We start from the raw sequence: 24,423 nt of genomic DNA on the forward strand, positions 1-24,423 counted from the left end.
GATGAGAACCAGTGGAAAACTGTCTGTGACTCAGACTTTGGTCCCAAAGCCGCTGACGTGGTCTGTGAAGAGCTGCAGTGTGGGGTAGCCCTGTCCATCCCTGGGGCAGCTCATTTTGGAGAAGGTGTTGGTTCCATCTGGGACAGAGAGCTGCAGTGTTTGGGGAATGAATCCTCTCTGGCCTTCTGCCCCACAGGGTCCCCCAGGGACCCACCCTGCACCCACACCAACGATGCCAGTGTCATCTGCACAAGTAAGGACTCAGGGTGGGGTGTTGAATGCTGAGGATGAGGTGGTGGGAGGGAGCAGGATGGGGACAGGACACACAACTGGGTTTGAAGGCAGGAGGGGTGATGTTGTTTTCTGCAGCCCTAAGAGATTGCAGAAGGAGGAAAAGGGAAGGCTGTCCATCTGGACAGTCCTACAGCTGCCACATGTGAAGAGCACCAATGCCCCTTTTCTCCTCTTCCTCTTTCCCCAGGTTTCAGGCTGGTGAATGGCAGCACGGCTTGTGATGGGCGGGTGGAGGTCCAGGTGCTGGGGACCTGGGGCACCCTCTGTGACTCCCACTGGGACCTCTTGGACGCCCACGTTCTCTGTCGCCACCTCGGCTGCGGGTTTGCTGAGTCCCTTCCTGGAGGAGGGCGTTTTGGGAGAGGGACCGGCCCCACCTGGAGAGAGTCATTCCACTGTGACGGGACTGAAGCCCAGCTGGGACAGTGACCAGTGACTGCCCTGGGAGACTCCCCATGCTCCCACGACAGGGACACTGCTGTCATTTGCTCAGGTGAGTGCTGGGAAAACAGCCTCTCACCCCCATTGTCCCCTGGGGTGTGACATGGCCACCCAAAGCAAGGGATCTCAAGGCAGCCACAGGGTGAGCTTCTCCCTGGAGAAACCTCCCTTCCCCTGGAGTGATCTGGAGAGTTTGATCTGCTCCCACTGAACGCTCTGAGGTGGGAGAGCTGACACTGAACAGGGTCAGACATCTCTGCCCTCCTGGGGCACCTTGAGCCACCAGCAGTTTGGGGTCAAACCAGCTCCCAGTCCCTGATCCCCAGGGGTGCAGAGGGGCAGAGATGTGTGGGTTTTCCCATGTATCAGCAGTGCCAGGGCTGAGGATGAGCAAGGCTTTTCCTGGCGCTGCCCATCCCCAGGCCATCCCACCATCTGTTGCTCCCTCCTGCAGGAGCTGCCCCTTCTGCCTCAGCAGGGACATGTTGGGTGTCTGTGCCCCACCAAGAGCAAAGAGAGTGTCTTGCCCAGCAGGGCTCAGTCCCTGGAAACCAACCATGAGAAAAGCTGCTCCTGAAGCTCAATGCAGAGTGCTGGGGCAGGCAATGGATCTCAAGGGCTCCATCAGGTTTCTAGAGCCTGGAGAGACACTGCAGGTCTCTGGGCTCTCTGGTGCTGCTGAGGCTGGGCCATGGCTGCTCTCCCCAGGCTCAGACAGCTCTGGGGCCCTGCGGCTGGTGGGTGAAGGCAGCCGGTGTGACGGGCGAGTGGAGATCTTCCAGTGCGGGACCTGGGGCCGAGTCCTGGATGACCAGTGGGACGTGCAGGAGGCCAGCGTGGTGTGCCGGCAGCTGCGGTGTGGAGAGGCAGAGAGAGCCTACAACCCCCCAAAGCCTGAGAGAGGGACGGGTCCTGTGGGGCTGCGAGGGGTGCGGTGCACAGGGCATGAGCCCAACCTGACCCTCTGCAACACCTCCCTGCCCGAGAGCGCGCTGGCAGCTGGGATTGCCGAGGACGTGGGGGTCGTTTGCTGGGGTGAGTGGCACTGCAGGGACCCCCGGGCTGTGGGCTGGGTGGGCACCATCCCCTGACAGCAGCTGGGCTTCTTCCTGCTGCAGGGAGCCGTCAGGTGCGGCTGGTGAACGGGCCCGGGCGCTGTGCAGGCAGAGTGGAGATCTACTACCGGGGCAGCTGGGGGAGCGTCTGCGATGACGGCTGGGACCTGCCCGACGCCGCCGTCGTCTGCCAGCAGCTGGGCTGCGGAGGGGCGGTGGAGGCCGTTGGCTCTGCTGCCTTTGGGGAAGGCGCTGGGCAGGTCTGGCTGGGCAACGTGAGCTGCTCGGGGGCCAAAGCTGCTCTCTGGGACTGCCCGGCAGGGCCCTGGGGGCAGCCCGACTGTGGGCACAAAGAGGATGCCGGAGTCGTCTGCTCAGGTCTGTGCTGGGAGCTGTGCTGGGAGCCCAGGGACAGGGGAGCTTGGGACAAGGGGAGAGCCGGCAATGGCCAAGTCTGTCCCTGGCTGCTGCTGAGCCCCTGCCCAAGCCCATGCTGGGGACACCCACACACAGGTCCTCTCTGTCCCACATGGCATCTCTGGGGAGTTTTCCCCGAGGGTTAGAGGGGAAGAGAGGGTTGTCTGTCTGTTTAGGGCAGCCAGGGCGACTGTCTGGCCATGCATTTTCCTTGTCTGGGGGCTTCAGGGGCACCCCTGATCCTACTTCCCTGCACCATCCTGTTCCCTTTGGTGTCTCTCCTCACAGAGTTTGTGGCCCTGAGGCTGGAGAAGAACGACAGTTGCTCCGGGCGCCTGCAGGTTTTCTATAACGGGACCTGGGGCAGCGTTTGCTCCAACTCAATGACTCTCCAAACGGTGTCTCTGGCGTGCAAGGAGCTGGGCTTTGGGGATGCAGTATCCTTGGATCCATTCCTGACTTATGGAATGCTGCCTGGCCGTGCCTGGCTGGATCGTGTGGAGTGTGGGAAGAGTCACAGCTCCTTCTGGCAGTGTCCCTCCGCTCCCTGGCACCCACAGTCCTGCACTGACCTGCGTGATGAGACCCACATCACCTGCCAGGGTAACTCTGAGCCACCCGGGCACCAGCATCCCCAGATTCTGCTCCCTTCTGGGCACTGTCAGACACAGACAGAGCCCACAGGGGCTTTTCCTTTCCATGCCAGAGCCTTCTGCTGCTGGTGGTGGCACAAAGGAGCCTTCAGCTCTCAGACCCCACACATTCAGCAGCAGTGGGCAGCCAGGCTGCCAGCAGAGCCTGGGGGAGGCAGAGGTGTCTGCAGGAGAGGTCTCAACAGAGACCCATCAGGGCTCCAAAGAGTGTCCCCCATCCTGCCCTCTGTGAACCAGGCTCCCTTGGGGGCTGAGCAGTCAGGGTCCCCCACATTGCCGGGTGTGTCCCCTGAGTGACTGGGATTCAGCTGCTCCCTTGAGCAAGGTGACTCAGGGATGCACAGGCAGAACTCAGCCCCACTCTCTGCCACACGACCCCCCTGCTGCAGCCCCTCACCACGGCATTTCCTTCTACAGACAGAGAGACAAGAACGACCCCGGCCCTGGATCCCCCGTGCCCAAACTCCAGGAGCTGCACAGGTAGCTGCTCCTCTGCAGGCCTCTCTCCCCTGGCCGGCCTCTGCCTGCTGCCCTGGAGCCCTGAGGGGTCTCTGCCTTCTCCAGACAGGGAGAAGATCCATGTGGTGGGAGGCGAGAGCAGGTGCTCGGGCAGAGTGGAGGTCTGGCACCGCGGCTCCTGGGGGACGGTGTGCGACGACTCCTGGGACATGCTGAACGCGGCGGTGGCGTGCCGGCAGCTGGGCTGTGGCCCCGCAGTGTCTGCCCTGGGCGAGGCGGCGTTTGGGAAGGGGACGGGCCCCATCTGGCTGGAGCAGGAGGAGTGCCGGGGCACAGAGCCGTCTCTGCAGCACTGCTGGGCCCAGCCCGGGGACAGCGGCGCCTGCCGGCATAAGGAGGACGCTGCCGTCAACTGCTCGGGTGAGCATCTCCCGGGGGCTGCACTGTCCTGCCCATGGCCCCGAGCAGGGCCCTGGGCTCCTGCCTGGCCACCCCTGAAGGAGCAGCCCCACAGGAGGGCCAGTGTGGGTGGGATGTGCCAGGGATGTCAGAGAGGAGGCTCCCTGGGACCTGCACACCCAGCCTCTCAGCACAGCTCTCCTCCTCCTCCTCTGCAGCTGTTTTTCAGGGTTCTATACTGGTTTGAGGGGTGCTATACAGGTTTTGGGCTGTTCATACTGGCCTGGGGGGTACATTCTGGATTTCAGGGGTGTCTATACTGGTTTGAGGGGATTCTGTACTGGTTTTATTGGGCGTTCATACTGGTTTGAGGGGGTTCTTTACTGGTTTGTTGTTCTATACTAGTTTGGGAGATTCTATACTGGTTTTGGTGGTCCATACTGGTTTAAGGAAATTCATACTGGTTTGTGAGGTTTTATACTGGTCTGGAGAGTTCTATACTGGTTTCTTGGGTTTCATACATGTTTTGGGGGTTTTACTGGTTTTAGGGCGTCTGTACTGGGTTTGAGTAGTTCTGTACTGGTTTGGAGGTTTCATACTAGTTTCAGGGGGTATATAATGGGTTTTTGGGGGGTTCGTACTGGTTTGGGGGTGGGTGCATACTGGTTGGGAGAGCCCCATGGCAGCCCCACCAGTATTGCCAGAAACCACCCCACCAGTGTCCCCAGTAACCAGCCCCTCAGTATTCCCATTACCCACAGTATCCCAGTTAACCCACAGCTCTCCTTCTCCTCCTCTGCAGCTGCACCCAGGACCGCAGCACCAACTCCCCGAGCAGGTAACCTGCCCTGTGTGTCAGCGCTGGCTCTTCCCAGGGCCAGGCTGTGACCCACAGCCAGGGGGAAGGGGCTCCTTGCCAGGGTGGGACTTACCAAGGTGGGATGTCAGCCCCCAGAAGGGTGGGACCTTCCCCATCACTCCCCCCTGGGGTCCCTTACCCCGGTGTCACGGGGTCAGGACTGTGGTGTCACAGCCCCCCACCTCTCCCAGCCCTGGGGCTGCTGTTTCTGGCTTCCTGCCCGTGCAGATGCCACCCGGGACCGTCTGACCAGCAGCAGGAGAGAGTCCTTGCTTGTCATCATCTGCATCATCCTGGGAGCCCTTCTCTGCTTGCTCCTGGCCCTCCTGGCTGGGCAAGCGTGGAGCGCCAGGGCTGGGCGCAGAGGTGGGTTTGTTCCCCATGGTCCCAGGTGAAGATGGGTGTTGGCAAGGCCAGGGGGGCTGTGGGGTGTCAGTGAGTGGTACAGGAAGAGCTGGGGGGGGGACAGGAGTGTGTGCTGCCCACAGTCCCATGTGTCACCCCATTGACTGCCTGACCACAGGCAACCAGCTGGAAGGGGGAGAGAGAGTCCAGACATGGAGGGAGTCAGGGATGGGGCCAGGAGAGAAATGGCACAGCTGGGCTGGGGAGATGGGATAAAGGGGGGATAGATGAGGATGTGACACTGGGAGTGCTCTGGGGAGATGGGGAGGGGGCTCTGGGCTGGGGAGATGGGATAAAGGGAGATAGATGAGGATGTGACACTGGGAGTGCTCTGGGGAGATGGGGAGGGGGCTCTGGGCTGGGGAGATGGGATAAAGGGGGATAGAAGAGGATGTGACACTGGGAGTGCTCTGGGGAGATGGGGAGGGGGCTCTGGGCTGGAGAGATGGGATAAAATGGGGATAGATGAGGATGTGCCACTAGCACTGCTCTGGGGAGATGGGGAGGGGGCTCTGGGGGTGCAAGATGCTGGGAGAACCATTGGGCAGCACCTCCCATCCTTTCAGCATCAGGACCCCTGGCTGTTCCTCCACCCAACCCTTACCTCCCCCCAGCAGGGCAGGGGCTGTGTAATGGATGCACTGGGCAGAGAGTGGACAGCTCCAGGGGAGAGGAAAGGCAGGAGCTGCTCCAAGCTCAGCACCAGGAACAGGATCCAGGGTCCAGAGGGGCACAAGGGCTGTCTCTGAGGGACAGTGTGAGGGTATCGTTGCCCCTGACCATCTCCAAGGGGACATTGCACTTCCTGAGGAAGTGGCAGGAGTGAGAGGACAGCACAGTGGGGCTGTGCTGTGGGGACAGCCCTGAGCTGAGCCAGGGGAACAGGGCTGGGGGAGCAGATCAGGATCCATCCCTACTCTACCCATCCCTGAGCCAGCCCTGCCAGCGAGCCTGGGAGCCCTTCCCTGAGGCCCTGTACGAGGAGATCGGGTACAGCCCAGCATTGGAGAAGCAGCCAAGGTTCAGCATGTCAGGTGGGTGTGGGTCCCTCATGGGGACTGTATCTCTAAGGCTCTTTCCCCTGGCCCCCACCTAAGACTGACCCCCTGCAGCCCCCTGGCCCAAGGTCCCTGCAGCACTGGGGCTGTGGGTTCTGTGGGGAGAGCAGCCAGGTCTTGTTGTTGGAGAAGAGCTTCATCCTCACCAGCTCATCCTGTCCCAGCCAGTGGACAGCCCCTCTCTGTGTGTCCCTACATCCCATTGTCAGCTGAGGGGTGAGGGAAGGGGCTGTCCTGGGGCATCTCTGGGAGACCCTGTGAGTTGGGCATTTTCCCAGAAGAGCAAGGAAACTCCTGACCCCTCATCCAATGCAGCCCTGGCTCGGTGGGTCCCCTGTCCCCAGCAGCACTGAGCACCAGCTGGGTCAGCAGAACACACTCCATAAAACTTCCATCACTCTCTCCAGGCTCCTACTCAGAGGGGTCCCTGAACAAGATGCAGACCCACTATGAGGACATTGAGGAGGAGGATGGTCCAGGATCAGCACCAGGTAATGGGAGGCAGGAAGGGGTGGATCTCTCCTCCCTGCACACTGGTGATGGACACCAGTGTCACCATGAGCAGCAGGGAAGGATATGGGCAGGGGAATCCTCTGGTGCTGCCAAATCCAGTCTCTGAGGCCCATGTCCCTGCCCTTCCTCCCTTCCTCTGCTCTGCACGATGTGTCTCCTCGCTGTCAGCATCTCCCCTCCCCTTTCAGACGTGCCTGTCCTGCCCAGAGGTGACCCAGCAGATGGCTATGACGATGCCAGGGAGGTTTCTGAGCCTGGGGAGGATCCTGTGTCTGGGCAAGGAGACTGGGAAATGCCCAGGGCACCAGAGGATGGAGCTGGTCCCAGGGATGCACATGGAGGTGAGAGGGACAGACAGTGCTGTGGGTTCCTGGGGTGCCAGATGAATTGCTGCCATATTGAGAGCCCACAGTCTGGCAATAGACCAACCTGCCCTGGGAGTTTTCCTTGGGGGGGACCCTTGGTGGGAGGGGGAGGTAAATATTTCTCCACTGGTGAGGAGAAGGGAGGAAGGTGATGTACAGGTCAGGATGGGCACCTCGTGGGACGATCACTCAGTGGGCTGCCTTGCTGCTTGCAGGGACACACCTGCACCCCCAGAGATGTGCTGAGGCCCCTGGAGCTGAGGGAGATGCCTGGTCCCCTCCCCAGGACAGCACAGGCTATGACGATGCTGAAGAGGTGTCTCTGGCACATCCCCCTGAGGACACCAAGGCTGTGACACCAGAGCTCAGTGCACAGCAGCCCCTGAGCCCTGGGCCAGCACAGCCCGTCCCGGCCATGCAGCTGGGTGCAGCCAGGAGGGAGGAGAGGTCTGTGCAGCTGGGAGAGCCCTGAGCACCAGGGACCCGTCTCCCTTCTCCCAGGGGCAGCAGAAACAGCCTGGGGTTTGCTCTCTGTTTATTCTCCTGTGGTTACTCTCTGCCTCCCCACTTGTTCCTATTAAAGCCTTTGGGGTAGGAAGGGGTATTTTTCTCCTTCTTAACTCTGTGGGAGGGAACTCCTCCTCCCCCTCCTTCCTCACTGACCTTGGTGTGTCTGGGATCTTTCCTCATGTTTTCCCCCTCCTCCCAGTCTGGCATTTGTGCCCTTTCTAAACCCACCCTCACTGAGCAGCACCCCCTCTGCTGATCTGCTCAGCTGACGGCAGCAGTAGGGCTGCTGCAGGGCTTCCTGGACATGGGGGAACCAGAATGGGGAACCCAATTTCCCTTCTCACTGGGGCTCCTGCTGCCTCTCTGCTGTCAAAGCCACTGATGTGGAGTGCTACACAGAGTAAAATCTCTGCCACTGTCGAGAAAACCAAATGATCCTCTGGAGGGGGAGGGAAAGAGAGAATGCCCTGACACTGAGGGAGTAAAGGGTTGGGGTGACCAGTTGAGGGTTGGGGTGAAAGGGGTTGATGTTGGAGGGAGACAGTCAAAGCCGGAGGCCAATGGCCAAGGGTTGGGTCAACTGGGACAACTCTTGATCCAACCATCAAAGACCCTGGGGTGGGTTTTCTGGGAAGGGGCTGAAGATGGTTGGGACGCCCGATACGCATCATCAGGCAATGACGATGACACGGCCACCGACTACTGTGCCAGAGATGGTGGTGGTGGTGCTGATCGTGGTCACCACCCCATTGATATGTCCCCACCTCCTGGCATCTCCCTGGCATCCTGGCACAAAGATCCAGGTCTTGTTCAAGAAGAAACTCCAAAACCATTGGAATGTCACCCAAATTCTTCCCAGAATCCCGGCCACGACTCATCCAGCTTCACCTCTGGTCAGTCCAGGTTGTTCTCCATGCCTGAGGAACCAGAAATTCCCCCAAATCCTCATATCTCCACCAAAATCCTCACGCTTCCCCCAAAATCGTCTATTTCCCCCCCAAATTCCCTAATTCTCACATTTTCCCCAAAATTCCCTCAAGGGAAGAGACTATTACCAAGACTGTTACCAAAGATGGGTGCCGCGACGAGAGGGAAGATGCTGCCAATCAATGTGATTGACAAAGCAACTTCAACTTTATTGCAAGCACACACTTCCTTTTATACTGTTCCTACCAGGTGGTGTACTTGTCGTAATTGGCTCTTAACTAAAGGTTACTTTTACATACTCCACCCATCTTGCACCTTGGGAATCATGTCTCTTTCTCAGTCCCAGGAGCACTGAATCCTTATCACACCTCCTGCTCCCACACCTTGTTGCCTTGCTGCACGAGACACAAGAACACACTGACCGATTGTTGACCCTTCTGTTCTCACCAACACGGCGTGGGGCCTGGTCTGACTGAGCTACACAGGCGACTGCTTGGACAGCTGCTCCACAGGCTCATGGACTGGCTTCTCAAGCCATTCTGCAACACCCAGGAAGCCAGGAAGAACAATGACATCTTGGCTTGTATCAAAAATAGTGTGGCCAGTAGGTCTGGGGAGGGAATTGTGCCCCTGTGCTCGACATTGGTGAGACTGCACCTTGAGTGCTGTGTCCAGTTCTGGGCTCCTCACCATAAGAAGGACATTGAGGTCCTGGAGTGAGTCCGGAGAAGGGCAACCAGGCTGGGGAAGGGGCTGGAGGGCAAATCCTATGAGGAGTGGCTGAAGGAGCTGGGGGTATTCATCCTGTAGAAGAGGAGGCTGAGGGGAGACCTTCTCACCACCTACACTGACCTGACAGGGGGGTGCAGAGAGGTGGGCAATGGTCTCTTCAGCCAGGGGACAAGAGATGGGACAAGGGGAAATGGCCTCAAGCTGCACAAGGGCAGGGTCAGATCAGATGTTAGGAAGAATTTTTTACTGAAAGAGTTGTCAGGGCTTGGAACAGGCTACCCAGGGAGGGGTTTGAGTCACCATCCATGGATGTGTTCAAAAAAAGGTGTAGATGAGATACTTAGGGATATGGTTTAGCACAGGACAGGAACAGCTGGACTCGATGATCTTGAAGGTCTTTTCCAACCTTGTGATTCTGTGATTCTTTTTAATGTTTCCATAAATGACCAGACAAATGGACTAGAGGGTGTCTTAAGTAAATTTGCATCTGACACCAAATGGGGAGGAGCTGTTGACTCTGCTGAGCGTGGAGAAGCCTTGCAGAGACCTGGACAGGTCATGGAGCTGGGCAGTCACCAACACCATGGAGTTTAACAAGGGCAAGCACCAGATCCTGCACCTGGGAAGGGGCAGCCCTGGCTGCACATACAGACTGCGGGGGGGGGCAGACGCTGGAGGGATTTGGGGGTCTTGGTAGACAGCAAGTTGAACACGAGCCAGCAGTGTGCCCAGGCAGCCAGGAGGGCCAAGTGTATCCTGGGGTGCATCAAGCATGGCATTGCCAGACGGTCCAGGGAGGGGATTGTCCCGCTCTACACTGTGCTGGTGCAGCCTCACCTCAAGTGCTGGGTGCAGTTTTGGGCTCCACAGTACAAGTGGGACATAAAAATATTGGGAAGTGTCCAGAGGAGGACAATGAGGATGATGAAGAGTCTGGAGGAGAAGTCTTATGGGGAGAGGCTGAAGTCCCTTGGTTTGTTCAGCCTGGAGAAAAGGAGGCTGAGGGGAGAACTCATTGCAGTCTGTGACATCCTGAGGAGGGGGAGCGAGGGGGCAGGTACTGATCTCTCTTTGGTGACCAGTGATAGAACCTGAGGGAACAGCATGAAGCTGTGACAGGGGAGGTTTAGGCTAGATATGAGGGAGAGGTTCTTTACTGACAGGGTGGTCGGGCCCTGGAACAGACACCACAGGGAAGGGGTCACATCCCTGAGCTTGACCAAGTTCAAGAAGCATCTGGATGACGCGCTCAGTCCCATGCTCTGACTTGGCTGGCCCTGTGTGGAGCCAGAAGTTGGACTGGATGATCCTTATGGGTCCCTTCCAACTCAGAAGTTTCTATGATTCTATGACTGTTTCTGAAATCACCACTTAGCAGTGGATCTGCACACCAGCACTTGTGATTGCTCTACAGATTTCCCTTCCCCTTGGACCATTCAGACACCTCCCAACCATCCAGCCACTGCTCTGAGTTTCAGGGAGTTAAACCCTTGCCTTTCTGGCAGTTGTCTGACTCATTCTGTCTTTAGCCAGCTCTTGAGTTGTGGTGATTTCACAGTCTCCTTTGTCTCACAAAAACATCTCTCACATGGTTAAGCTTTGTGGCAGGTGAACCTCACTGGTGGCAGATTGCACTTGGCATAGAGTGAGGAGTGTTTAATTTAATGGTGAATCTTGTCAGGTTTCTTCTGTTGTTGGGAAAATAACTCCCTGTGTGCTGCCTGTGTGCAGCCAGTTCTCTAAAGAAAGCAGGGGAGCTGGTACAGAGGGGCTGTAATGCCCCACTGTGGAGTTCAGAGAGAGACCTGATGTAAGGACAAGGGATGCAAGTCCCATTTGGCTGGTGAGAGTCATGGTGGGCTTGTGGAGATGTGCAGCAAGGTTGTCCCCACTGCCTCAAGGGACACATTTTCAGACCAGTCCAGACCTTCTCAGGAGACCCCTTTTTATCAATCTCAGTCAGAGGTTGTCACCTCTGCTATGAAGTGAAAATAATAACCTACACAGTTAAAAAAGTCAATTTTGCTCTGAGCTCCCTTTGAAACAGCTTCAATGATCTGTACATCTCTTGAAAACTTGAAGATAATTACATGAAGAGATATAGCTTGTTAGGGCTTGCTTTGTATTTTTAATGAGCCCTGGGGTGCATTTGCTGGTGAGTCCTTGAAGCTCAGGTACTGAGAGGAACTTACACAAAAAACTCCATGTCAAAAGCAGAAGCCAAAGTACCTGAAGTATTAATGAGCCCCGCTGAGAGCCATTGCTGGCTGAGCCTCCCCAGGGACTCGTTAGCACAGGAAACTGGAAGCCATGTTGGCTGGTAGGCAAAGGCAATGTACAAGCAGCTGAGATGCTGAGAAAGCCCTGGGTTGGTTTGATGAAGCATAAAGGTCAAGCCCTGACCCCCAGCCCCAGGAAAGACACGTCCTGCCCCTCAGGCATTGCTCAGGCTCTTCCTGGGGCAGTGTGGGGTGTGTAATGCTGAGGGAAGAACAACAGGATGAGAGTTTCTCCTCATTGTTGGCCCAAAGCCCAGCTAGAAATTCATCTGTCCTCCATTTAAATAAAAGAAAGAGCAGGGAGACCCTCCATCCCAGATCAGATTCAGGAGGAAACATTGTGGAAAGATGAGGACAAGGCTGAGGTGCTTAATGAAATCTTTGCCACTGTCTTTAGTAATAGGAGCAGCTGTACAGAGAGAATCCAATTCCCTGAGCTGGGAGACAGGACAGGGAGCACAACAACCCCACACCAATCCAGGAGGAGATTGTCCTGCTGCACCGCAGAGATGTGCACAGATCTGTGGGGCTGAATGGGATGAACCCGAAGGTGCTGAAATATCTGGCAAGAGGGGTTCACCAAGCCACTTTCCATCAGTCCTGGCTGACTGGAGACTTACCAGCAGACTGGAAATCAGTCAATGTAACCCCCTATATAAGAAGGGACAGAAGGATGATCAGGGAAATTACAGGCCTGATGGTTTGACTTCAGTCCCAGAGAAGCTGATGCAGCAGATCATCCTGAGTAGCACTAACCAGTTCGTGAAGAACCCCCAAGTGATCAGGCTTAGTCAGCTTGGGTTCATAAGGGCAGGTTCTGTTTGACCCACTGGATCTCCCTCTATGACAGGGTGACCTGCTTCTTGGAGAAGGGAAGGGCTCTGGATGTTGTCTACCTTGACTTTAGCAAGGCGTTGGACACAGTTTTCCAGAACTTTCTCTTAGAGAAGCTCACTGCTTGTGGCTTCGAAACAGTGATGCTTCAGCCCCAAACAATGGCTGAGCACCACATGCTGCTCGCTCACTCCCAGAGGAGAAACAGACAGAGCCTCTGTGGTTTGGGGTAAGGACAGTTTACTGACAAAAGCACCATAAAAGCGAAACAGTATCAGCCCCAATTGCACTCACACCCAGTTATAGCACAGAGAGTACCTTAGAAAACCAAAAATAACAGAGTGCTGCACCATGCCACGACCTCCCATCCCCAACCAGGCCCTTTGACAGGGAAATTGTGTCAGTGTCCTGGTTATCACTGGCATGGAGTTAATTTCTTTTCTAATAGCAGATGAAATGTTGTGTTTGTGAGTTGGGAGAAAAGTAGTGCTGATAACACCCTGATGTTTCTGGTTGTTGCCAAGCAGTCAAGGACTTTTCAGTTGTTCCTATTTCCCTACTAAGGAGAAGGAAGGGGACACAGCCAGGAGAGGTGACCCGAACTGGCCAAATGGGTATTCCATATCAATCACATCATGCTCAGCATAAAAGGGGGGCTGGTTAAAGGAGGAGGAGACAGCTCCATGACATGCATTATTGTGCATGGCCAGAGTTGTGTGGTTCAGTGAGAAACTGCATTGTGTATCACCAGTTTCATATATTTTGCTATAAAGTCCTGTTATCATTGTTATATCTCTCTTTCTGCTATTCTAGTAAACTATCCTTACCCAACCTGCGAAGTTTTCTTTCCTTTTATTTGGGGTTTTTCCCCTTTCCCTTCACTTCCCTCTCCCTCCCCCCCATAACTTCCCCCACACGCACAATCTCTTTTAAAGAACATGCGACTGTGTGGTGCTCAGCTCTCAGCTGGGGCAAAACCACATCTACTAAAATGCAAAACAAATCTATTCTTAAGAACACGAAAATTCTTATATTAAAGTTATATTAATTGTATCTTAAGCTACAAATCCATCAATCTATTCAGCATGATTACATTTCAATGTTGACTCATTTCATTGAGTAACAGAGCCAGCAATTCATTGAAGAAGATGATGAGTTGGTTGCTGCTTAGAATGATCAAGTCCTGTTTCCACATGGCATCCTTGAGCTCCTGGTTCCTCATGCTGTAGGTGAGGGGGTTCACTGCTGGTGGAACCACCATGTAAAGAAATACCTCTACCAGGTTAAGTGGTCTGTGGAGACTGGACAGGGGCCAATGGCTCCAAGTTGGAGCATAGGAAGTTCCACTCCAAAATGCAGAAGAAATTTTAAAAGTAAAGGTGACAGAGCCCTGGGACAGTCAGAGTAGAGTAGAGTCTCCTTCTCTGGAGATATTCAGGACCCATCTGGATGCCGACCTGTCCCACCCATCTGAGGACCCTGCTTTTGAAGGGGGGGCTTGCACTTGATGATCTCTGGATGTCACTTCCAACTCCAAGAATTTTGTGAATCAGTGAAGCTGTAAATAGGGAGGAGATTGAGAGGGGCTTCAGGTAGGCAAACATGTCAGTGCTGGCAAAGAAGGAGTCCACTCACATGTAAGGAAGGCAGGTGGAAAAGGCTTTGTGCCGTCCCTGCTGTGAGAGGATCCTGAGCACAGCCCTGAAGAGCTGCACATAGGACACCACAATGAACACAAAACACCCAAAAGCCAAACAAGCTCTGGCCACAATTTCCCTGAACATGGCCCGTGAGCAATAGAGCTTGAGGATCTGGGGGATTTCACAGAAGAACTGGTCAGCAGCATTGCCATGGCAGAGGTGGACTGAAAATATGTTTGCTGTGACAATATATTTATAGAATCATAGAATCATAGAATCATAGAATGGTCTGGGTTGGAAGGGACCCCAAGGATCATAGAGCTCCAACCCCCCTGCCACAGGCAGGGACACCAACCTCCAGGCCTGGATCTACACAAGGCTGCCCAGGGCCCCATCCAACCTGGCCTGGAACACCTCCAGGTAAGGGGAATCCACTACCTCTCTGGGCAGCCTGTTCCAGCCCCTCACCACTCTTTCTGTAAAAAACTTCCCCCTAATATCTAATCTAAACCTTCCCTCCTTTAGCAGCTGGTGATGATCTGAAGACATGTGGGAAGGACTCATGTTGGAGGGGTTCCTGGAGGACTGTCTGCCATGAGTGGGACCCAATGCTGGAGCAAGGGGAGACTGTGAGGAGTCCTCCCATGAGGGGGGAGGAGCGGCCGAGACAATGTGTGATGAACTGACCCCAATGCCCATTCCCCATCCTCCTGTGCTGCTCAGTTAGAGGAAGGAGAGAATTGGAGAGTGAAGGCGACCCTGGGAAAGACAGGGAGGCATGGTTGTGGGTGTTTTAATCTATTTTTCTTTCTCATTCCTCTGCTCTCTTTGATTGGGTAACGAATTGTATTGGTTTATTGAGAGTAACTCAGGAGAGTGACCACTGCAGGATCTCTCCCCGTCCTTATCCTGACCTTTTGTTACATCTTCTTTCCCTTATGCAGCAGAGGAAGGGGAACGATAGAGCAGCTTTGGTGAGCACCTGGGTCAACTCCCTTCTACAAGAGGTTGAAAGGAAGAAGTACATGGGCATGTGGAGTCAATGGTTGTAGGCTACTGTAATGATCATGACACTCTTGCCCAGGAGAGCATCCAGGTAGATGCCCAGGAAGAGCCAGAAGTGCAGGAGCTGCAGCTCCCATGTGTCTGCAAAGGGCAGGAGGAGAAACTGGCTGATGGAGCTGCTGCTGTTGGACATCTGCTGACTCTGAGTATGGAAATTTTTTTCAGAAGTAAAAGACAGGAGTGAGGAAAGATTTATAACAAGGAAAATTAAAATGCTTCATTTGTGTCAGAAACTCCCAGGTGTGCATGAGGAGCAGAAGCCTCTCCCATGGGCTCCCAAAGAGTCATTCCTGGTCTTCAATTATGGATACAGGTGAATGGGGGTGACACACAGTTTCCATCAGATGAGGCTCACTCTCATGGAGAAGAGTTAATGACAACTTACCTCCAACCCCAGTAATTCCCATGGGAGCTGGGACCAGCAGCTGCCAGACAGAAGGAGCCTATTTGTGCCACCAGAACTGTGGCAAGAGGAATACCAGCATGGTGGGCTTGTGGCAGCCATAGGTCACAGCTCCTTCTCCTTCCAGCCCCAGGGCTGCAAAGCAAGGATGAGGGGTCTGAAATGCCTGTCACAGGGGGAAAGACTCACTTTCTTGGGGTCCTGTCTTATATGAGAGCAAGGAAAGTTGATTGTCCTGCCCAGCCCTTGTTTGGTCAGGAGAAATGACTCAGCCGTACACAGGGATTTCTCCCCACACAGGGGAGAGAAAGTCAATAAAGAATTAGTGTCTTTCCAAGTAGTTTCCTTGGAGCTCCAGGGACAACTCACAGGACACTCTGGGGAATGGAGTATGTGACGTATTCGCCTGCTCCTCTGCTGTGAGCTGGGCTGGGCTCCTGGGATGGAGGGAGCTCACTGCAACCCAGCAACCCTGACAAGAGACAGCTCTGCCCAGGAGCAGGTCCTCTGCCAAGCACACAGGGCTGGGGACACTGACTGGAGGCACCGAGGGGAGACCTGTGAGGCTGAGAGAGCTGATGGATGCTGAGAGCTCACTGGAGGAGAAATCTCCACAGCACTCTGCCTGGTGTGTCTGTGGGTGCAGGGCAATGCAGGTTCTGTTCCTGGAGGGATCTCCTAAAGCTGGGACATGGGGCAGTGTGTGGGGTCTGTCAGGAGGACAGGTTCTCTGTAGGACCAGAAAGTGCTGCCTGGAAGGGATGCCCTTCTGCCCCATCAGAGGGACAGATCAGGACAGCTGTCTTCTCCTGGGCATGGCTGCAGAGGTGTGAAGCAGCGTGTGCACCCAGGGGTGCCCAGGGCTTTCCCTGTGCCACGAGGGCTTTGTGCTGGGGTAGGGACCCTGCTCCTACTAGGGACAGCACTCAGCCTACCTGGTGGGCTTCCATCCGCGTTGGTGCACAAAGAAGCTCTGGGTGGAAAGTGAGATCCATGAAAGGACAGCATAGGGTCCTTCTGCTGTAACAAAGGGTGCTGCACAGCCCCGAATTGCTCCCAGCTCCATCACATTCTCGTCAACTTCAAGGGATTTTTCAAGAACACCAAGGATGCATTTTCCACTCCAGGTGAAGGGACTTTGCTTTGAATTTTCTGCTCTTGTGGACTGGGTGGGAAGTGAGAGCTGAGCTTTTATTGACAACTTTGAATGCAGTGCATACTCTTTGGTCATTAGGCCTTGTCAGAGCGTCTCCTGAACCCTCCACACACAGAGGTTCCCTGGGGCAGTGCCCTGATGCCAGGAGGAGTCTGCAGAGCAGAGCTGAGTGCAGGGCAGGTTGGATGATGTCTGTGAACACAGAGCAGGAGGTGACGTGGGCAAAGAGAAGCATCTGCAGGGACAGCTCCAGGCAGCAGAGATATTGTGAGGGAGGGAGAAGGAGCTGCTCCCAGAAATGCTGTGGTAGTGGGGATTTGGTACCTCCCAGACATCCTCTGCAGTGCAGACACTTTCCCACACAGACGCCCTGGTTTCTGCCACCCAGCACAGACTCTGCGCCTGGAAGTCCAGGGTTTCAGACTGAGTCATCTCATTTGCAGCCAAACCCATGTTGAGGACAAATCCCTGAGTGCCTGTCTGTCCATTCCTGTCTTTCCAGGCCTGGCTAGAGCATTTCTTGCTGTTTCCCCTCCAGTCCTTGCTGCCTTTGTCCCCCCGTTACCTGGGGTTCTGGGCATGTCCTTTGGTGGGCCTGGCACTGAGCTGACCCTCACTTCAGGATCCCCATCTGTAGGACTGAGAAATGGATTCCTCATCTCTCTGTGGGGTCCAGTTTCTTCTACAGGGAACACCAGAGAGTCCAACACAGGGCAGCTGAAACCCAGGGCTGATAGACAGAATAGCTCTCCACACTCTGAACTCAGGGTAAGGTTTCACTGGCACTGCTGCAGCAAGGTCAGGGAGTTCTGACAGAAGAAACACTCCTCAGGTACAGACAGGAGAAAACCAAAGCTCCAAAGCTCTGCTCTGCCCTAGGGTGAAACTGGAGTGACAGTGCTGAAAAGCTCATTGCTATCCACAGGGGATTTAGTCTGAGATCACACCATCCTTCTATTTACTGACTGCTGCCAGGCAGGACTGAGTTCTCCAGAGCCCACAGCTGACCCTCCTCCCAGCAGTGACACGCTCAAGCCAGCACAAAGCAGATCGCCCAAAAGGGACTTGCCAAAAGTCTTTCTGAATACAGAGAGTCAATCTGAGGGTATTCCCTAAGAATTGGAAGAATTTTTCCTAGAAGAAGAGTTCTCTGACTTCTCATTTTGCCTTTTCCTTCTCTGACAGGTTTCCTCACTTGACGGCATCAGATGTCCAACAGCAGCTCCATCAGCCAGTTCCTCCTCCTGGCCTTTGCAGACACACGGGAGCTGCAGCTCCTGCACTTCTGCCTCTTCCTGGGCATCTACCTGGCTGCTCTCCTGGGCAATGGCCTCATCATCATCACCATAGCCTGTGACCACCACCTCCACACCCCCATGTACTTCTTCCTCCTCAATCTCGCTGTTACTGACCTTGGCTGCATCTCCAGCACTGTTCCCAAATCCATGGCCAATTCCTTGTGGGACACCAGGGCCATTTCCTACACAGGATGTGTGGCTCAACTGTTTTTCTTTTTCTTTTTGATCATTACAGAGTACTTTGTCCTCACTGTCATGGCCTATGACCGCTACGTTGCCATCTGCCACCCCCTGCACTACGGGACCCTCCTGGGCAGCAGAGCTTGTGTCCACATGGCAGCAGCTGCCTGGGCCAGTGGGTTTCTCAATGCTGTGCTGCACACAGCCAATACATTTTCCCTTCCCCTCTGCCATGGCGATGCTGTTGCCCAGTTCTTCTGTGAAATCCCCCAGATCCTCAAGATCTCCTGCTCAGACACATATGTCAGAGAAATTGGACTCATTGTGGTTGGTGCCTGTTTAGGTTTTGGGTGTTTTGTGTTCATCGTGGTGTCCTATGTGCAGATCTTCAGGGCAGTGCTGAGGATCCCCTCGCAGCAGGGACGGCACAAAGCCTTTTCCACCTGCCTCCCTCACCTGACTGTGGTCTCCCTGTTTCTAAGCACAATCATATTTGCCTACCTGAAGCCTCCCTCCCTCTCCTTCCCATTTTTGGAACTCGTAGTGACATTTCTTTACTCAGTGGTTCCACCAGCAGTGAACCCCCTCATCTACAGCATGAGGAACCAGGAGCTCAAGGATGCCATGTGGAAACTAAGCACTGTATGTTTTTAAGCAGCAATAAACTGTTCATCTCACTGGCCATGCATGTCACATTAGTACTATTATATATTTATAGGGTTTTTAGTAATTGGTTTGTGTTTTCTTATTTCTAGTGTCTCTAAGCTATAACATGGTGCACATTCATCTCTGTCCTAATGCAGTATCTCCTGGTCTTGTGTGACCCAGACACTGCGTAATGACCAGCTGTGCTCTTTTTGCATCACATCTGCCTGCAATCAGCCACAATTTTTAATTATTTTTGTTCCTTTGAAATTATAAAATTCCACATCTTTTTATCATTATACTGTAATTTTTTATAATTGAACTGTACCAGTGGCAGAAGAAATACTCCCCTTCCCCTGTACCTGCATTAGCATTAGTCTGTCTCTTTCATCTCCCTCGTCATTCAGGTGTTTCCATCTCTCCTGCTGCAGTGGCCATGCCTAAGGACATCTTTTCAGCAAACTAGATGGACGTTTGCACTTCACTTTGCTCATTGGTTTCCATATCTGCTTGCCCTTGGTCATTCAGATGCCTTTCAGCTCTCTGGTTTCTGCTTTCATCTTCAGAGGGTTAGAAAATGTCCCATCCCTCAGAAGTGTAATGAACTCTTCTGTCAGAAGTGCAGTGTGTTGATAACCTTTCTATGTATCTGATTAAAAGCAATGTTCTGGGAAAGAATCTCCTCTGAAAGCTGACCCCCTTCACACGCTGCTTGGCTGTAGCAGGTAGCTTAGGAGAGAGATTTCATGGTTATTAAACTGTGTCATGTTTAACTGCTGTTTGTTGTCAGAGAAATCTGTGCCTGTGAGCACAGATGATGCGAGGAAAAGAGTTGGCAATCTCAGGAGGCCAGTGAGGGAACTGCTGGGCTAGAGGAAGAGCAAGGTTCACCAGACAGGGTTGGATCTCAATCTGCTTTTCCTGCCTGTCCAGATCTCCTCAGGAGACCAATATCCATCACAGGATGCTGCTATCACTGCTTCTATCAACTGAGCCATGACAGAAAATACCCATGACTGAAAAAAATGTCCTTCAGGGAAATTCCTTTGAAATCTTCATCACTAAGGACCTAACTAACATCCAAGTAGCTGTAAAAGGCTGCTTTTTTAAAATGAAAATCAGTTAGAGATCCATGCTTGTAAGGGCTTTCTGGATGTTAATGAGCCCCATGGTGTCTTTTCTTCTGAGTCCACAGAACTCAGCTACCAAGAGGAGAGTGAAGAATCCTCTCAAGAAGTCCAAGTCAGGAGTAATGCCCAAAGCACCTTGAAGCATTAACAGGCCACATTGGGAACCATTACTAACAAAGGCTCCTCATGAGCTCATTAGAGTCGACAACTGGAGGCCATGAGGACAAACCCAGGCAAAGCACAGGCAGCTCTGATGCTGAGGACACCCTGGCTTGGTCTGATGAAGCGGAAATGCCAAGTGCTGACCCCCAGCCCCTGGACAGGGAGATCCTGACCCTCACCTGTGTCTCAGGGCTCTTCCTTTGTGTGACGCCAAGGCAAGGACAGGGTTATGACACATGATGTCCTCCCCTTGTTTGACTGCATAGAGGTAATGATGCTCCATGGCCGTGAGAAAAGTGTGTCTCCTCTAAGGCCTCTGTGGCAGGGATATGAGCCATACCCAAGGCGACAAAGACCTCATTTCTACCAGGACCTTTGAGCCAGCACCCTTTGTCATCTGCACAACAGCAGCAGAGCTGTGGAGCATCTGCCACCTGGATACGTGACCTGGGAAAGGAGGGGAGTAGGGGGTGCTGGTAGAGAGGGGCTGGCCTGCAGCAGCTGGGACACATACAACTTGGAGATCTCCGCTGGAGAGCTGCTCTGCTGGAGAGCCCTGCTCTCTTCCCAGCCTTCCCTGGGGAGCCTGGGTGGTCTCTCTGCCTTCCTATGGGACGGAGAAAAAGGGTAGGGGCTGGGAAGGGGATGCCTCAGCAAACACAACGCCTTGGCAGCACAGAGGGGAGGAGGCAGGGAAAGGTGTGGGCTGAGCTCGGGGGCTCCTCTCCAGCTCCACGTTCCTGTCCTGTCTTGTCGCTGCCCTACGAGGCACTGCGGGGCAGGAGCCGCGGCCACATCACTGGGGGCGTCACAAAGGGCAGCGCTGGTGATTCATCACCCAGGGCCAGGAGAGCCAAAGGCGTGCAGCTCCTTTGTGACACGCCAAGGCCCAGCTGTGCCTGGCACCACAGCACGTCTGATGCCACAGTGACGTGTCTGATGCCACAGTGACATGTCTGATGCCGTGGTGACATGTCTGATGCCATGGTGACATGTCTGATGCCATGGCAATGTGTCTGATGCTGCAGTGACATGTCTGATGCCTGTGACAAAGGGTGAAGGGACTCAGCACAATTGGAGGGAAGGGGTATATGTGTGGGCCCTCCACCTGTCACCTTGGGGCATGCTGAGGATGTTGGTGCAATGGTTTTTGCCTGTCTGGAGGCCAGACATCCACCAAAGCTGCTCCATCCCTGCCCTTTTCAGTTGGACAGTGTAGAAAGTACATATTGAGAGGCTCAGGTGTTGAGATGAGAACAGGGAGAGATCGTTCCATAATCAGTGTCATGGGCAAAACAGACTCAACACAGAGTGAAGGAAAGAAAACTCTCTAATTTATTACACTGCACTACACACACAGTGACACCAGAGTTGGATAATGAGAAGAGCAACCAGATCTTAAAGCACTTCCCCCACCCCTCTCTTCTTAGAAGACTTCACTCTAATCATGATTTCACTACCATCTTCCCCCCTATTGTGGCAGGGAGGGGCAGGGACTGGGAAAATGGGGGCTTCAGCCAGTTCCTTGCAAGTTGGTTTCTCCAAAATGAGTCCTTTCCCACAGGGATTCAGCTCTTCATCAGCTGCCCCAGCATGGGTCACTGCTATGGTGGGCAGTCATAAATCACAATGTCTCTCAGTCCCTGAAATGTCTCAGTAGGACTGCCCTGCTCACCCAGGTCACTGCAGGGATACACAAGGACTATCATCAGTGGACCAGGCATGTTACACTTGGGAAGGGGATACCTGTAAGGTGTGAGGAGACATCCTACATGAGGTAAACAGCATTGGTGCTTGCCCCAGGAAGGTGAGGTTTGAGTCCCCACCAGAGCTGGTAGCAACGTTGCATATGGGAATCTGTGGTTGGTCTGGGTCCTCCTTGCTATAGTGGCTGGAGTGTGTTGTGTCCAGTTTTGTCATCTGCTCTAAAAACACCCCATGGCACCATCCATTGTTTGGTTACGAGGGGCACCCTTAGAATGGGGAACGTTTCAGTGAGCACAAAGTGAGCGTGGAGACTTGCTGCACCCTTCTGTACCAGTGTACCCTGCGTTTCAGTGGGAGAACTCCTGCCTGTCACAAGGGAGACCAGGGTTAGATTCCCCACAGGGAGTCACTGCTCTGGGCATTGATTGATTGGTATTGCCTTTGGATACTGTCATAAGGAGCTGAGTATTTAGATTTGGTGAACTGTTTGTTGAGTGAAATGAGTTCACTCTGGTGTGAGTGGCGAGTGACTGAGTTAAACATATGGCAAGTTTGGAGCCAAATGTTGCTCCTTGGTGTTCTATACACGGGACTGAAGATTTTTCATGTCAACCACTGTTTGTATTTGAATGTTTCACATGGAAGCAGGAGGTGGTTGTACAATTTGGAAACAATTTTTGGTGTGGTGAATGCAGTGAGACCTGGTCTGACTGGGATAATGTTTTTAATTCGGGTCAGCTTAAACTAGGAATTTGTGTAAATTTAAAGTGTGTGAAAAATCAGTAGCAGATGGGAGGAAGTACGGGGTGAAATAATATCAGGTGGCCTGGGTGTGGAGTAGGAATTAGTGCCTGCCCGATCTGCCATGAATGCTGTTTGTGTCCTCGAGCCAAGCGCACAAAGTGCCATAGATACATCACCTCCCTTTTGGGGAGACAGGAGCGGTACCTTAACAAGTGTCAATGTGAAGTGTACAGGATCTCAGAGATATAAATAAAATAACTGAAGATTTATATCCAGTAGTAGCAGATCCATATCCACTGCTAACTAAATTAGCACTTAATTTGGTTTGGTTTACTGAATTGGACCTAAAGGATGCATTTTTCTGACTGCCCTTCAGCCCCACCTCTCTAAGGAGGATATAAACTTCAGAGATGTTCAATACAACAGTGGTAGGCATTGTGCATTCCCATTTGCCTGAAAGTCCAGGTTTAAGCCACTCCTTTGCTCTCTGGGAGTATCACTGGTACTGATTTCTGAGGGACAGGCAATGTGCTCACCACTGTGGCTGCCTGTATTCTTTGACCTCACCAGCTCGGTTTGAATCTGTTTGAACATCTGCTCCACTGCAAGCAGAGAGGAAGCCAAGCTGCCAATTTCAGTTAGATGTTGATGGTGTCACAGGGACCTACAGGCACCACTGCTTCCCTTGGGAATGACTCCTTTTCCTTGGTGCAAAGAGCATGGAATAACCCTTCAAGGAGCCTGCACTTTACATGTCAAGGAATCAAATAGGGGCACTGATGTACGCAGAAGTATTATTTACAGACCCGGAGCCGCCCTCGGCCTTCCTCCCATCAGCCCCCGATATCCTGGGCAGGACGTAACTGGCGTGGAATACTCTCTTTGGTCAGTTGGGTCACCTCTCCAGGCTTTACCCCTCTTTTCTCATGAAGAGCTGAGAAAGTCCTTGACTGTCTGACAGCAACTAACAACATCAGGGTGTTATCAGCACTACTCCCATTTTAACTCTCAAACACAGCATTCCATCCGCTGCTAAAAATGAATTTAACTCCATCCTGACCAAAACCAGAACAGAGTTAAGGGGATTGTGAGGTATGATGATTGTGATTTACGGGGATTATGAAGTCAGAGAATTGATTCAGAGATAGATTGTGAGGTAAGGGGATTGCGATGTAAAGGGATTGTGAGGTAAGGGGATTGTGAGGAAAGGAGATTGTGAGGTAAGGGGATAGTGAGGTAAAGGAATTGTCAGGTAAAGGGATTGTGAGGTAAAAGAATATTGAGGTAAAGGGGACTGTGAGGTAAAGGGATTGTGAGGTAAAAGGGATTGTGTGGTAAAAGGATTTTGAGGTAAATGGATTTTGAGGTGAGGGGATTGTGAGGTTAAGATGTTTGTGAGGTAAGGGGATTGCGAGGTAAAGGGATTGTGAGGTAAAGGTATTTTTGGGTAAGGGGATTGTGAGGCAATGGGATTGTGAGGTAAGGGGATTTTGAGGTAAGGGGATTGTGAGATAATGGGATTATGAGGTAAGGGGATGCCGCGACGGAGAGAGACGGGACACAGCTTGATGCAGCAAGAGTCGATTTATTGCAAAGAACCATTCCTGTTTATATGCTCTGCAGACGGCTGCTTTCTTTCAAACATACCCTGTTCGTGGGCTACATCTGATTGGTCAACGTTTTGCTGTCACAGCAGCATCTCTATCTTATCATGCTAATAGAACTTCTAAAACCTCCTCAGACAGCAGAGACACCTTAACAATAGAGGACACTTCTTCCTGGAGCCTGTCCCAGCAGGGGGCCGGCAAGGATGCTGCCACCTTGTTTAGTTTCCCCGAGGTTCATGGCCTAAAGGCTCCATCCCGTTATCTGTTCACCTGGCAGTGCTTGAGCCTTTGTTTCTCAAGCTGCATGCCACATCTCCCCCTTCCTGTTAAGCAAAAAGAACCTCCTTCACTGACCGTGATATTTTCTTTTGCAAGACTTGTCAAAAATAACACTAAGGCAAAAATAACTATAAAAAAACCCTAAGTCCTTATTTAACTAAATCTAAAAAACATCCCATAAACGAAAAACCACACTGTAAAATGTAG

The 24,423-nt window shown here is 53.2% G+C and overlaps 1 protein-coding gene across 1 annotated transcript; it reads left to right on the forward strand.

The window, feature by feature from the left end:
• Positions 1-1,340: 1,340 nt before the first annotated feature.
• On the forward strand, positions 1,341-19,580 carry LOC311202390 (scavenger receptor cysteine-rich type 1 protein M130-like; the record flags this gene model as incomplete). Its single annotated transcript, XM_084276983.1, has 8 exons — positions 1,341-1,770; positions 1,854-2,168; positions 2,496-2,810; positions 3,250-3,340; positions 3,429-3,739; positions 6,448-6,531; positions 17,722-18,482; positions 19,521-19,580. 8 exons carry the CDS (start codon positions 1,341-1,343, stop codon positions 19,578-19,580), a joined length of 2,367 nt encoding a protein of 788 aa, XP_084133109.1.
• Between the last annotated feature and the right edge of the window lie 4,843 nt (positions 19,581-24,423).

The sequence above is a fragment of the Gallinula chloropus genome (assembly GCF_964237585.1).
Source record: "Gallinula chloropus genome assembly, chromosome: 30".
Lineage (NCBI taxonomy): Eukaryota > Metazoa > Chordata > Aves > Gruiformes > Rallidae > Gallinula > Gallinula chloropus.